At 32.6% G+C, this 14,015-nt stretch overlaps 1 protein-coding gene across 1 annotated transcript; it reads right to left on the reverse strand.

The window, feature by feature from the left end:
* Positions 1-3,408: 3,408 nt before the first annotated feature.
* Positions 3,409-11,323, reverse strand: LOC134706928 (uncharacterized). The gene is made up of 4 exons (XM_063566301.1): positions 11,224-11,323; positions 8,290-8,452; positions 7,578-7,762; positions 3,409-4,424 (listed from the first exon to the last, which is right to left on the reverse strand). Exons 1-4 carry the CDS (start codon positions 11,276-11,278, stop codon positions 4,099-4,101), a joined length of 729 nt encoding a protein of 242 aa, XP_063422371.1. The 5' UTR covers positions 11,279-11,323; the 3' UTR covers positions 3,409-4,098.
* Between the last annotated feature and the right edge of the window lie 2,692 nt (positions 11,324-14,015).

The following is a 14,015-nucleotide window of genomic DNA, read 5'->3' on the forward strand; positions in this document are numbered from 1 at the left end:
ATAAATTATTTAGGGGGGGGGGATGACTTAATTGTTTTATTTATTATGTCTATTGTTATTGAATATTGCGCACTTTGGATTAATATTTGCTTGTTAACCTTCAAACTGATTATTCTTTGATTATAGAGAAGGCGATAAGTGCTTTCTGTTATGTTTACTTTAGTAAGAAATTTTTTAAAAGTGAATAGAAACAAATAGAATAACAATTTTCTTCCCAAATACGAGTGTTTTGTTGTAAAAAACAACCATTTGCATAAGTTTTTAATTTATCTATTACATAGTTAAGTAGAACAGTTAAATATCAAGTCGACGACATGGTTATCTATCAAGTTGGATGAAGAAAATTCTTCCCTTTTTTTTTTTAAATTAATACAGACGGAGAACATATCAATCTATAAGTTTACTTATTTCCGTGTCTGTCCTTTCATCATTACGTGACTCAAGAAAAAAAATCAAAAAATTGGAAACAATTGTATCAAAAAGAGAAAATCGAGCGAACCTTCTTAAGTTAGAGTGTGTTTGAGATAAATAATTTGTCTAAAAACGCACAAAGGAAGAAAATTTGATGCATCATCTCGCTTCAGATTCTATCAGTTTCATATAGCAAAGCTACAGGTTGACTTTATAACATAAAAAAATCACAGTACTTTAAGATGAAATATATGGGTCAAATGAAATACCTATGTAATGAATCACTAAATCAGAGTAGGTGTGTTCGAATAGTTATTTTGCTTTCTAAACGTACTTGACGACAGTTTTTTTGAGTTGGATGATGAAAATGCATATCTTCGAGAAAAAAACAAATACAATTTTTTGGCTTCCATTTCTACGATTGCGCTTTATATTTGTCATCCTGTGATGTTTAAAATTTAGTGTCCTTAACTTCAAACATAATCGTCCAATAAAATTTAAGTATGACGTATACAAGCTGAAGCCCCGCCTATCTTAATTGTCATGCTTGAGCAAACATTGATACAAGCAAAGCAAGCAAGCCAAACAAAGATTTGTCTTGCTAGCATTAATGTATTAGCTGTAAATGTCGTCCGCGTCTATTGTAAAGAAGAAGCAACCTATAAGTTTTTAAACAACTTGCTGTCCTACCATTGAACCCTACTGGTGGTGTTACATGTATGGAGCATGATACTTTCAAAATCTAAACATCTTTGATTCGATCAACAACCAAACCAATAGATCAGAACTGGTATTTGCGGCATATCATTACGCCAGCGGCATATCATTACGTCAGCGGCATATCATTACGCCAGCAACATTGTGTGTAAACTGGTATTTGCGGCATATCATTACGCCAGCGGCATATCATTACGCCAGCGGCATATCATTACGCCAGCAACATTGTGTGTAAACTGGTATTTGCGGCATATCATTACGCCAGCGGCATATCATTACGCCAGCAACATTGTGTGTAGAAGAAAATAATGTTTGACTATTAAAGTTGTTAAATTCGGATCATTTATCTTTTGACATCAGTTGTCTGAATGAATTATGCGAGTTTTAACAATACGATTACTGTCTCACTTCATTATCAAGTTTTGTCCAGAATGTCAGTGAAAGAGCATCCAATAACAAATTTAAATCACCAGGATTAGCAAGGTACTTAATTAATTGTAATTCTATGGCTCTTATGCGAAAATCTGTTTCATGTCAAGAAATCTTATTTCAAATTCTGTTGATATTTCAAATTTGGGATCAGAAATATGAAATCTATTTTTACAGATAATTACTTCCTGTGAGTATCGACATGATTACGGAGAGAGTGTGAGATCGTGGTTAATCGCAAGAATAGAGGTAAAAACAAAAATCTTATTCAAATATAGAACGCATATGTAGTGTAACGAAATCAGCGTTCTAGATTATCTAGGATGTTGGTAAACTGTATCTTCGCTGTTCGATAATGGACCGCAAAAGACTGTCTTGCGACTTTGGTCCCGATAATGTGTCCTTTCATTGTCATTACCAATCGACCAGTACTCCATCCTCGTGGTAAGCGGGCTGATCAACTGTTGTGAAGGAGGAAGACTGCATCCAAATAAAAATTATAGTAAAAAACGAAATAATTCCAGCAAAACCAAAAGGATGATCGCCCCGTTCCAGATTGACAACAACAAAACCATTTAAATGCTCACCATACGCCTTCATGCACCGAGCCGACCGTACGGGGGCTGTAAAGCGTTAACCACTTCCATCATCAACTACCTCAAGTTTGTTCTCTTTCTTTAAAATATGACGAGAAGAGTGTACCATATAATAACGTCGGTACCATTGTTTGAAACTAGTAGTCCCCGATGTTAGCATACACCCTGTAACCAGTGTGTCAGTATGCATAACAGATAGATAATTCATGGTGTGTTTATATTTTCAGTAAATGAAATATAATAAATATATGACATTTCGATAAAACTAAGATTGCAAGATCAAACGCAGTGGATTTTTTTTTTTTTTTTTTGGGGGGGGGGGGGCGTTCTGTTATGGTCTTACGTAATTTTATGCGCTTAAGTTTGATATTTTGGCATCCAACCTTATGATCAATGTGTTTTTTAAGTGAAATTCAGAAGAAAAAAATCAGAAATGTGTCAAAGACACAACAACATGATCAAAGAGCAGAACATAATACGTTTGAGCTCACGGAAATCAACACATAAATATCACGTTATTTCTATAAACGTTGAAAACTGTCCCTATAGACTTTCCCTAAGTCCGAAAACAAGACAATATCTTCCGCATAAAGTAAGCTCCTAATATCAAAGTTATTATACAGAGTAGCATACAATTCTTAACTATTTTTATACAAACAAGAAATCATGGTATGCATTTAACACACACTGTATTTAGGGGTCCGTTCATTTTAACGTATGACCTTTCTGTAACCTTCGCATACGTTTACATTTGAAAATATTATTCAAAACTATACATTACATAACTGTTCATTTTTAATAATTTGATTTATGATAACATACACATATAAAACTATCACAAAATAAAATAATGATATACATAAATACAAATTTGTTTAATTTTCTATGAGTTGTTGTCTTCGTCTTTTATAGTCTTCCCTTTAAATTAAAAAAATATCCCATTTTTAACATGCAAACCTAAATCTTTGACAAAAGTAGACCCTTTCTAGCCAATAATCTTTCATTTTAATCTTAGCAAAGATTTTCCTTCTAATCAATCTGATGTTTACATTCTATGAAAAAATAGTTTGGGTTTAGGAGATTATAAAAAAATATTAAGCTGTCGAAAATAATCATTATGTTACATGTAACAATTTTCATACGGCATAATCTGCTGTTTCAGAATCTAATGCATTCTGGGTAATATTTTCACAAGCGTACACCAAAACGTTGTGATTCATTGGTTTAAAAATTCCTAAACAAAGGAAATAGAACCAATGCCGCAACGTCCTTTTCATGTTGGTGTACAATCAATTGGGATACACGTAGTCCTTTAGATTCTGAAAAGGCGAATTAGTAGATACTTGTTAATTATATATATGACAACTGCTATTAATATGTATTATTTTGCATATATTTTACCAGCATTATTCTCAATCTATCATTTCTCAGCATACATTTCACGTTTTTACAATAAAAACATTATAACACCGAGTAAAATACCTGTTGAATTGATCTGAACCGGTATCAAATACATGAAAATAAAATATAAGTGATCAACATCGTTGACCTCGAAGAGAATAAAAAAAGGATATGAGATTCATAATCCTGGTAAACAACGACTTGTACCAGAACATGAAAAGAACTATACCAAATCGATATGAACACACCATTTGTTCCTTATTTAGTCCTCTTAAAGATAAATCTGTACATTGCCCAAGTTATGTGAAGTTATATGAAAGTTCTATGCAATCATAAAAATAAGAAGTCATAATTCAGTTACATGAAACATTTATAGCATAGTTAGGGATAATTATTTTACAAACTAAGGTACCACATATATTAAAAAAAGTCTGCAGGAATTCATAGAGTAAGTATAATCATTTTTCATAACAGATTTTCCATTTATGATGCTGCTTTGAAGATATGATTTAATCATATAAGTGGTACTAATTGAAATGAAACATCAGTCTGTATTTTCAACACTTGGTGCGGATGGCGTGTTATTTTCAGTTATCGTGCTGTAATTATGTTCACTGCCATTTGAATGTGGCGTCAAATCCGAATAATGTGAAGTCGTCTGGTCAGATTGCGTAGGATATGATGATTGCACATTTGCTGTTGTCTGATGTCCATGATCATTCACAACACTTGTATATGATGGCGGTGGGGCTGAAGTATTCCCTTTGCTATATTCTGGCATAGTTTGACCAACTGCAGAAGCACCATTCACTTGGCCTCCGTAAGGCTGTGTATAAGGCTGTCCATAAAGCTGTAGATTTGGCTGTACATCTGTAAAGAAATCGACATTTAAAAATTAGTTCACAAGTTTTCGTCTTGTCGTCTTTTATTCAACAGCGACTTCAGTTGAAACCTATTTGATTACTTATTATTAAGTGTATGAAGTTTATCATTGCGTGACTAGTGCAAAGTTTTTTACCAAATGGACAGTTTATACATGAGTAATGTTGGTTGACTACGGCTTTTGTCGGCTCTTTTGTCCGGTTGTCGCTTTGATACATTCTCTATTCCCATTATAAATTGTATGTAATGTTTTATGCCTAATGGTATCTTTATACTTTGTTATGATTAATGCCTAATGTTCAGTTTATACATGTGTTATATTGTATGAGTTATGGTCAGTGTATACATGTGTCATATTGTATGAGTAATGGTCAGTGTATACATGTGTAATGTTGTATGAGTAATGGTCAGTGTATATATGTGTAAGGTTGTATGAGTTATGGTCAGTGTATACATGTGTCATGTTGTATGAGTAATGGTCAGGTTATACATGTGTAAGGTTGTATGAGTTATGGTCAGTGTATACATGTGTCATGTTGTATGCTTAATGGTCAGTTTATACATGTGTAAGGTTGTATGAGTTATGGTCAGTGTATACATGTGTCATGTTGTATGAGTAATGGTCAGTGTATACATGTGTAAGGTAGTATGAGTATTGGTAAGTTTTTACATGTGTCCATGTAATATTATATTTATATTGTGAAGCCGTGCCCTTACTCTAAGATCGATTATGAATAATAAGAATTCATGAACGTCAAAGAAGTCTAATTGGCATTTGTTACACGAAATTTTCAATTGGCATTTTCCGTTTCAGTTCCGTTCATCATCCGTTTAATCCGTTATACGTCCGATAGAAATCCGTTGGTGAATTTATCTGCCAGAACTCTCAACGGATGAATAACCGACGCGTAGCGGTTAAAAAACGGAAACGAAACGGACAAGTACCGTACAAAACGGACGCATACCAGACGATCAACGGACATTTCATCCGTTGGACGTCCGTTCAAAGTTTTGAACATGCTCATAATTTTCCACCGGACAGAAAAGACGACGAAGGATACTACTTACGCTTAACGGACATGCAACGAATATGGACAGATGTCGAACGGATAAGAACGGACGTCTTACGGACATGAACGGATTGAAAAAAATGTTATCCGTTTGGCGTCCGTTCGAACTATCCGGTAAGGTATGACCGGGGCTTAATGGTCAATGTATATACATGTGTCATGTTGAATGAATAATGGTCAGATAATTAGTACCTTAGCCGTCTTTGGCACAAATTTGGGGAATTTTGGATCCTAAATGCTCTACAACTTTGAACTTGTTTGGCTTTATATCTTTTTTGATATGAGCGTCACTGATGAGTCTAATGTAGACGAAATGCGCGTCTGGTGTATTATTTTGATCCTGGTACCTTTGACAACTATTCTACATGTGTAATGCTGTATGAAAAATGGTCAGTTTTTACATTTGTTATGCTTAATGCCTTATTACCAGTGTATTTATGTGTAAGGCTGTATGATTAATGGTCAGTTTATGCATGCATGTGATGTCATTACAGTCAGGATTCTACTTCGTCAAAATTATCTCCCCATTACGCCTGTTCATTGTCACAATCGTAGATATGGAAGCCATTGTAGGGATGACGCGCTACCAATTTTGCTCTTGGAAACCGATAAATTTATCTACATTGCACCATTACGATCCTTATGTCAGTTGTATTTTATAAGAGAAATGTATCAACTAGCTAATGAGCATCAGTTAATAATCTTGTCTGCATTGATTCAACTTAAAACTATTGTCTGATCGGTTGTCGGGTGAATTTTCGAAAATTTATAAACATTTAAAAAAAATTCTAATTAAATATTTCGTGGAAGGGCAGAGTAGATTTTTTTAGTGTATGAATACTTTAAACCCTAGTTACCACACACAAAAAAATCGAATTTTTCGAAGATATGCATTTTCATCATCCAACTTGAAAGACTGTCGTCAAGTACTTTATGTAAAAAAAAAATAGCTATTCGAACACACCTTCTTTGTTTTTGTGACTCATTAGATAGGTATTTCACTTGACCCCTTTATTTCATCTTTTAGTACTGTGATTTTTTTGTGTTATAAAGTCAACCTGTAGCTTTAATATATAAAAATGATAGAATCTGAAGCGAGACGATGTATGAAATACTCAACTCAAACACGCCCTAAAATAAAAAAAAAAGGTACTCGATTTTCTCTTTTCGGTACAATTGTTACCCATTTTTTGGATTTTTTTCTCAGTCACATAATGGAAGGGCAGACTTTTAGTACTGTAATTTTTTTGTGTTATAAAGTCAACCTGTAGCTTTAATATATAAAAATGATAGAATCTGAAGCGAGACGATGTATGAAATACTCAACTCAAACACGCCCTAAAATAAAATAAAAAAAGGTACTCGATTTTCTCTTTTCGGTACAATTGTTACCCATTTTTTGGATTTTTTTCTCAGTCACATAATGGAAGGGCAGACACGAAAATTACTGAACTGATAGATTGATATGTTTTCAGTCCGTGGTAATTTTTTCGAAAAAATCGGAGGTTATGCATTTTCTTCATCCATCTTGAAAGATACCCATGTCGTCGACCTGCTATCTAATTGTTCTGCTTAACTATGTACTAGAAAAATTGAAAACCTATGCAAATGGTGTTTTTAAAATAAAACACCTCGTAATTGAGAAGAAAATTACAATTTTGTTTGTTTCTATTAACTTTTAAAAATGTTGTCACTATAGTAAACAATACAGTAAACATTTATCGCCTTCTCTAACAAAGGGCTTCGATTCTTTTGTTCTATTTCAACAGCTGGTTTCCGACTGATTATAGTCAGTAAATACATGTGTATTGTTGTATGAGTAATGGTCTGTATATATATATGTGTAATGTTGAATGAGAAAACCAAAATTATCCTATTGTACCCTGTTCGTTAAAAGTTATCTCCAAAAGGCAATGTTTAAATTTATTCTTTTTTTCAAGATAGAATGGTTGTATTGCAGAACGTTTTCAATACAAATACTTGTATTTACGAGACTTGTCTTAATTCGTTTGAAAATTACTCATCAAAGTCATTTTATCCTTTTAGGAACGAAACTGTAGTTATAACTTACGTGTGACTGTCCCATTAGACGTACTGATGTCTGACACCGTTGCACCGGGATTTGTTGATGTAACCACTTGTCCTCCATAAGCAATACTTCTGAGGTGTGCATTACAAACACAGATAATTACAGTTATAAATGCGCCCATTCCGACGAGAGACCCAATCACAATGCCCGCGACCGCTCCTCCAGATCTATGAAAACAAGAATGCAAAAGGATTAAAGTTTAACATCCTTGTGTTTTTCAATTCTATTTTTACACATACTTTCTCGATGTTATACGCATTGTTTGTAAGCACTTAATCTTGTATCAAAGAAGCCAGATTCGACATACGACATGCGCATATTATTCTTTTTTTCATATAGATAACATTACATTTGGTACGTTATTTAATCTAACTTAATACTGTAAAGTTGTTAAATAAAGAAAATGTTTAATCTGACTATGCTAAATGTTGTTATAATTGACTTTTCGAATAAAGAAACTGTATTAGGCCGTTAGTTTTCTCGTTTGAATTGTTTTACATTGTCTTATCGGGGCCTTTCATAGCTGACTATGCGGTATGGGCTTTGCTCATCATTGTTGTTGTTGATGAAGGCCGTACGGTGACCTATAGTTGTTAATGTTTGTGCTATTTTGGTCTTTTGAGGATAGTTGTCTCATTGGCAATCATACCACATCTTTTTTTTTTTTTTATATTAACCGTAATATCACACTTACACTGCGGAACTATGATAAAAGTCGTAATAATAATATTTATCAAAGTCTGAACAACACGGACTGTACGTTGTGTAACTGCAGCAACCTATATTACAGTAACTTCCACCAACATCAGAATATGTAATGATATAGTAGGTACAGTAAGACCCTCCATTCACTGTTTCTGAAGAAAAGAATATATTTTTAAAATATGTGCTTTTATTTTTTCATACTATATATAAAAAAGAAGATGCGGTATGATTGCCAATGAGACAACTATCCACAAAAGACCAAAATGACACACACATTAACAACTATAGGCCATCGTACGGCCTTTAACAATGAGCAAAGCCCATACCGCATAGTCAGCTATAAAAGGCCCCGATAAGATAGATATATACTGCATATCAAAAGAAAATGAGATGTTGTTCATGAGTGTTTCTTGTTTCTCGTTTCCGATACCCAGTCATTTTTTACCCATAAAAGGTCAAAAGAATTCTATCATTGCAATAACATAAACCCTTAGTCCTCTATTACCCCAATGCTGTTATTTGTTTCAGCACACTCTTCTTAATTATCGAAAGAAATTTTAACCCTGATGTAAATAAAGATATATGATTAAACTCTGTGTGAAATTACATCCGGGTTCATTTGATCTTTTGAACAGCCAAAATAAGATTGAAATCGTTTTCTAATGTGTTAAATACGACATGATATAAACACATGATCAATATCAAATTCAAGCTATGTGTAAGCACATGACATGTTAGTTTTATTTTCATGTTAAACAACAAAAAAATAATGATTATAGAATTATTTTAAAAAACAGTTGTAAGTATTTTCGAAACACAGTTGCAATACAATTCAACTATTTATTGAATATTTTTATTAACCTGCCTTTTTATTCATGCTATTAACGACTTAAAACAATCTATCACCGTCCAGTGACCAACATTACATATATTTCATGTAATATGACAATTGCGTTTACTCAGTAATAAACTAAAGAGTGGATAAATGTGATATTTTTTTCGTATGATAATACAGTATAATATGGTTAAACGGAATACACGTGGAACACTTAAAAAGTGTATTAAATGTAGAATAAAAAGATGTCATTAGCAAATTGACGATTTCTTCAACGAATATTATTTTTAATTTGCATTAATGGACAGTTACAAATACCCATTTCAATGACCTCGAAACAGTTTTACCAAAATCTGCGCAATACCTGTTTGACTCATCATACTATACACAAGAGTTAACAGTTTGTTATCAAAGATTCAATTTTATATAAAACATATTTCGCTGCTAATGTAGTTCGATGCTTTTTTGTCTTACAACATACGGAAAAGATTTCTAGCCACTGATGTTGTACAGTATTGGGGTTTCAAAACTCACCCTGTGTGACTGAACACTTATTCTTATAGTAGTTATCTCCCAGCGCTCCTTTTCCTGTTATCATTATATCTCTAAAACCGTAAAAGATTTTAACAAACTGGTTTCACCAACTTGTTCGTCTACTCTTAAGAATGATTTGGTTAATTTTGACAGAAGTGATCGGAAGCTATTTTCTGGGAGTTATTTCCCTTTGAAAATTTAAGGAGATATGTTGGATAAATTCATACGTTATAAGTCGTAGATGCCTATATCTTTTAATATGAAGTCCTTAGTCCATTCGAAGGAAATTGAATTTGAGGTCAAAGGTCAAGGCCATGTTATAAATTTAGAATTTTGCTTGTTATCGTTATTCAAAAGAAAATGTTACAGTAAATGATATGATGTGTTTGCTAAATAACTGTTTACAATAAGGCGCAACTTCAAACATTTTAAGTCGAAGAGTTTTGGTTATTCCTTAAAGGAGTTTTCTCCCCTTATGTATTTGAAATCGGTAGTTCTCCACCTCCATACAAGTGATTGACCTGGGGTCTTTTGATTTAAGATCACTGACCTATGACCTCAAAAATTGCGGTCAAGGTCAAAGGTCAATTTGACATTCTAGATTGTGACCTTTGCTAAAAATTCTTTCTTGTTCATTATGAAACAGTTAAGTCTACTGAACTAACCTATTGAAAATTGTTTATATCAGTTTGAGGTCAAGATCAAAGGACAATTTGACGTTCTAGATTTTGACCTTTGCTAAAAATTCTTTCTCGTTCATTATGAAACAATTAAGTCTACTGCATTAACCTATTAATCTTATTTATTTTTATATCAGTTTGATTTACTACATTACATCAATACAAAGTGATATTTTCAAACATCATTTTTTAAATTTTATTCTTATTATCGAGGTGGAAAGACCTTCAATTGTTCTCTGAAGAATTGGTTATTAATTGATAAATGTTATTTTTACACTTTTATGGGAGCAGTTATTTATTATACATGTACCAGTGGTTTTAGAAACAAGTGTGGTGTCAAGTGAAATGACCGGGGTAATACAGAAAGCGGCACAATATCTTTTTTATCCTGACTTACTTACTTATTTAATTTACTTATATATTAAATGAAATTAAAATTAAACCAAAATAATCATATCATACTGCGTATAATGTATTGTTATTTCTTTTATTATATTTTGATTATTTCGCTCTTTCCGGGTGCCTTGTTTGACAAATACATGATTTTTGCTTGTTGGTATGTTGGCTTGTTTAAAGAAATTTGTATAAACAATTTACTTCAATGAAACACACTTGTCATACCTGCTTTTAAACCGTGACGACGTTTTGCAGTATCGCCTTTACTGATTGATTTGAACCATTGAACACCTTTTTGACCTAGATAGTATAACTAAAAACTGATTTACTCTAATTATTACAGATGAATCGATGAGTGCTATAAGTATATATATAAAACTATAAACACATATTTTGAAATGCGTACCTTATTAACAACGTCTTCAGTGAAATAAAGGTAGTGAAAACAAATAAATTTTGACTATTGTGTTATTCTTACCTGCAAGCAAAGATAAAAGATAAACTCCTAAAACACAGACGATGTTGTTCGTCATATTTTATCAACGTTGAGGAGAAAAATTTATGTGATCAATACAAACACAGGTATTTTGAAATAAAGAGAGTGTGAATATGATCTAAAGTTAAGGAGGTCTTTTAATTGTGTATTTAGATCGGTGTAATGGTTTGGGTATATTGTTCAATTTCTTAAGAAATCTGTTTATCCTATGTACATACAAATATCTTTGCCAAAAGACAATTACCTGTTGGTTGTCTGATACATCTGAAAATGTCAAGACAGAAAGATGTTGACCAAAGAACAATGTTACCCAATGTCAGATTTGCTCTAAATGCTTTGTTTTTGAGATATAAGCCAAAATCATTTTATCCCTCTCTTCTTTTTTAAGCCATGGCGGCCATCTAGGACGCGGACCGGTTGATATCCTAATGAAGATTGTGGCCAAGTTTGGTTGCATTTGGTCCAGTAGTTTCAGAGGAGAAGATCTTTGTAAAAGTTAACAGACGACGACGGGCGACGACGGACGACGGACGCCAAATGATGGAAAAAGCAAAGGGCCATGTGATCTAAAAAATCTTATTTAGATATAGAAGTCTGATTTCGTTATAATTCTTATAAAGTATAACGAAATTAGTGTTCTATATTATCTACGATGTTGGTTTACTGATAGATTGATCATCGACACACTACTTTAAACTTGTTGTTTTGCGTACGCATATGATTCGCAATCGGATTTTTTGTGTGTGTTGTTATGGTCGTAAGTTTTACTACCTTTATGCTCTTCATTTTGATATTTTGACAATTCAACCTTGTGATCAATGTGTTCGTCAAGTTAAATTGAGAAAGAAAATGGGGAATATGTCAAAGACACAACAACAGTCCGACCAAAGAGCGGAAAGTAATATGTTTGAGCTCATGGAAATAAAAAAAAATCAAATTATTCTTTTAAACGTTGAAAACTGTCCCTATAGACTTTCCCCAAGTCATAAAACAAGACAGCATCTTCAGCAAAAAAGTAAGATCCTAATAACAAAGTTATCATCAAGTTCGACATTCAAAAGAGCAAGGAGTTTTTTATATTCGAAAATGAAATTATGGTATGCATCGAACGCACATTGTATTTAGAGGTCCGTTCATCTCAACGTATGACAATTCTGTATCCCGGTTTCTTCTTATATGTTAACATTTGTAAATAATATTTTTTAAACAATACATATGTTCATTATTACTAATTTGATTTTTGATAACATAGATATAGGAAGATGTGGTGTGAGTGCCAATGAGACAATTCATCCAAATAACAATTTAAAAAGTAAACCATTATAGGTTAAAGTACGGCCTTCATATAACTATAACAATATAAAATAATGATTAACATCAATACAAAATTTTGGAACTCTTTGCACAAACTCACTTTGAAATAGCATATATTTCTAAGTATAAATACTAATGCCACAAATAGGAACAGCGACTTGAACTATTGCACCGACTCCAAAATCACCATTTTTTAGAATGTTCTTTAAATTTCAATTGTTAATAATAATTTACAACTGACAACATTGTATAAACGACTATCATGTTCTTAATATTGCACATCTCATAAACAATTATTTTCAGTGACATATGTCTGTATTTACTTAGTATCTTAAATTAAAGCTATAAAGTCTATGAAGAATATACACTATTTCAAAACTAAATATTCTGGACAATGTATAAATTTGGCCAGATGACAAGAAATATTTGTTTCGTTTTTCATCACTGTTTTTTTTAATTTTTAGTCTTTCCTTTCAATTAAAAAATATCACATTTTAGACCTAAATTTTTTACAAAAGTAAACCAATAATCTTTCATTTTCATCTTAACAATGTTATTTTTCTAATCAACCTCATGCCTCCTTCTCTGACCAAAACAATTTGGATTTCTGGGACTAGAAAAAAATTAAGTTGTCGAATAATAATTTTACATGTAACAATTTTCATATGTTATAATCTGCTGTTTCAGATGCATTCTAGGTGATAATTTCCAAACTGTACACCTCAACGTTGTCCTTCATTGGTTTAAAATTTTCTAAACAATGAATTTTGAACAAATGACGCAACATCTTTTGCATTTTTGTGTACAAACAATGAGAATATTGATAGTCCTTTAGATTCTGTAAAGGCGAATTTGTAAATATTTGTTAATTATATATATGAAAATGTCTATTAATATGCATAATCACACCTTATGTAAGAATCCTGGGTTTTGATTGGTTGGTAGCTAGTGTATTTTTCACCTATTTACTGTAATCAAATGGATATCGTTCATTTTTTAACGACGCCGGGATATATGCAAATGGAATATGCCTCTTTTAGCCTCTCTGCCGTGGTATTTTCCAAAAAATACTCTATCTGACTGGACGCTTGTAACGTCATGATCATCAATGCGTTTCTGAAAGTGAACATTGGGTGAAATTAAACAGATATATAGATATAGGAAGATGTGGTGTGAGTGTCAATGAGACAACTCTCCATCCAAATAACGATTTAAAAATTAAACCATTATAGGTTAAAGTACGGCCTTCAACACGGAGCCTTGGCTCACACCGAACAACAAGCTATAAAGGGCCCCACAATTACTAGTGTAAAACCATTCAAACGGGAAAACCAACGGTCTAATAGCATGTTTTTGAGGGGTATTTGAGAAAATAATCAGTCAAAAGAGTGAAAAGTAAGATTCTCTCGACTGGTATTTTTCGCAAATAACCCTCCTAAACATGATATATCTATTCATTA

Source organism: Mytilus trossulus, chromosome 1, assembly GCF_036588685.1.
Source record: "Mytilus trossulus isolate FHL-02 chromosome 1, PNRI_Mtr1.1.1.hap1, whole genome shotgun sequence".
Lineage (NCBI taxonomy): Eukaryota > Metazoa > Mollusca > Bivalvia > Mytilida > Mytilidae > Mytilus > Mytilus trossulus.

What these genes read in the sequence shown, in the direction of transcription:
- LOC134706928 (XM_063566301.1), bottom strand. Translation starts at nt 11,278, where the DNA reads ATGACGAACAACATCGTCTGTGTTTTAGGAGTTTATCTTTTATCTTTG. An exon ending in TTTTATCATAGTTCCGCAGT is followed by an intron (nt 7,763 to 8,289) that starts GTAAGTGTGATA and finishes TTGTTTTCATAG; the next exon opens with ATCTGGAGGAGCGGTCGCGG. An exon ending in GTCTAATGGGACAGTCACAC is followed by an intron (nt 4,425 to 7,577) that starts GTAAGTTATAAC and finishes ATTTCTTTACAG; the next exon opens with ATGTACAGCCAAATCTACAG.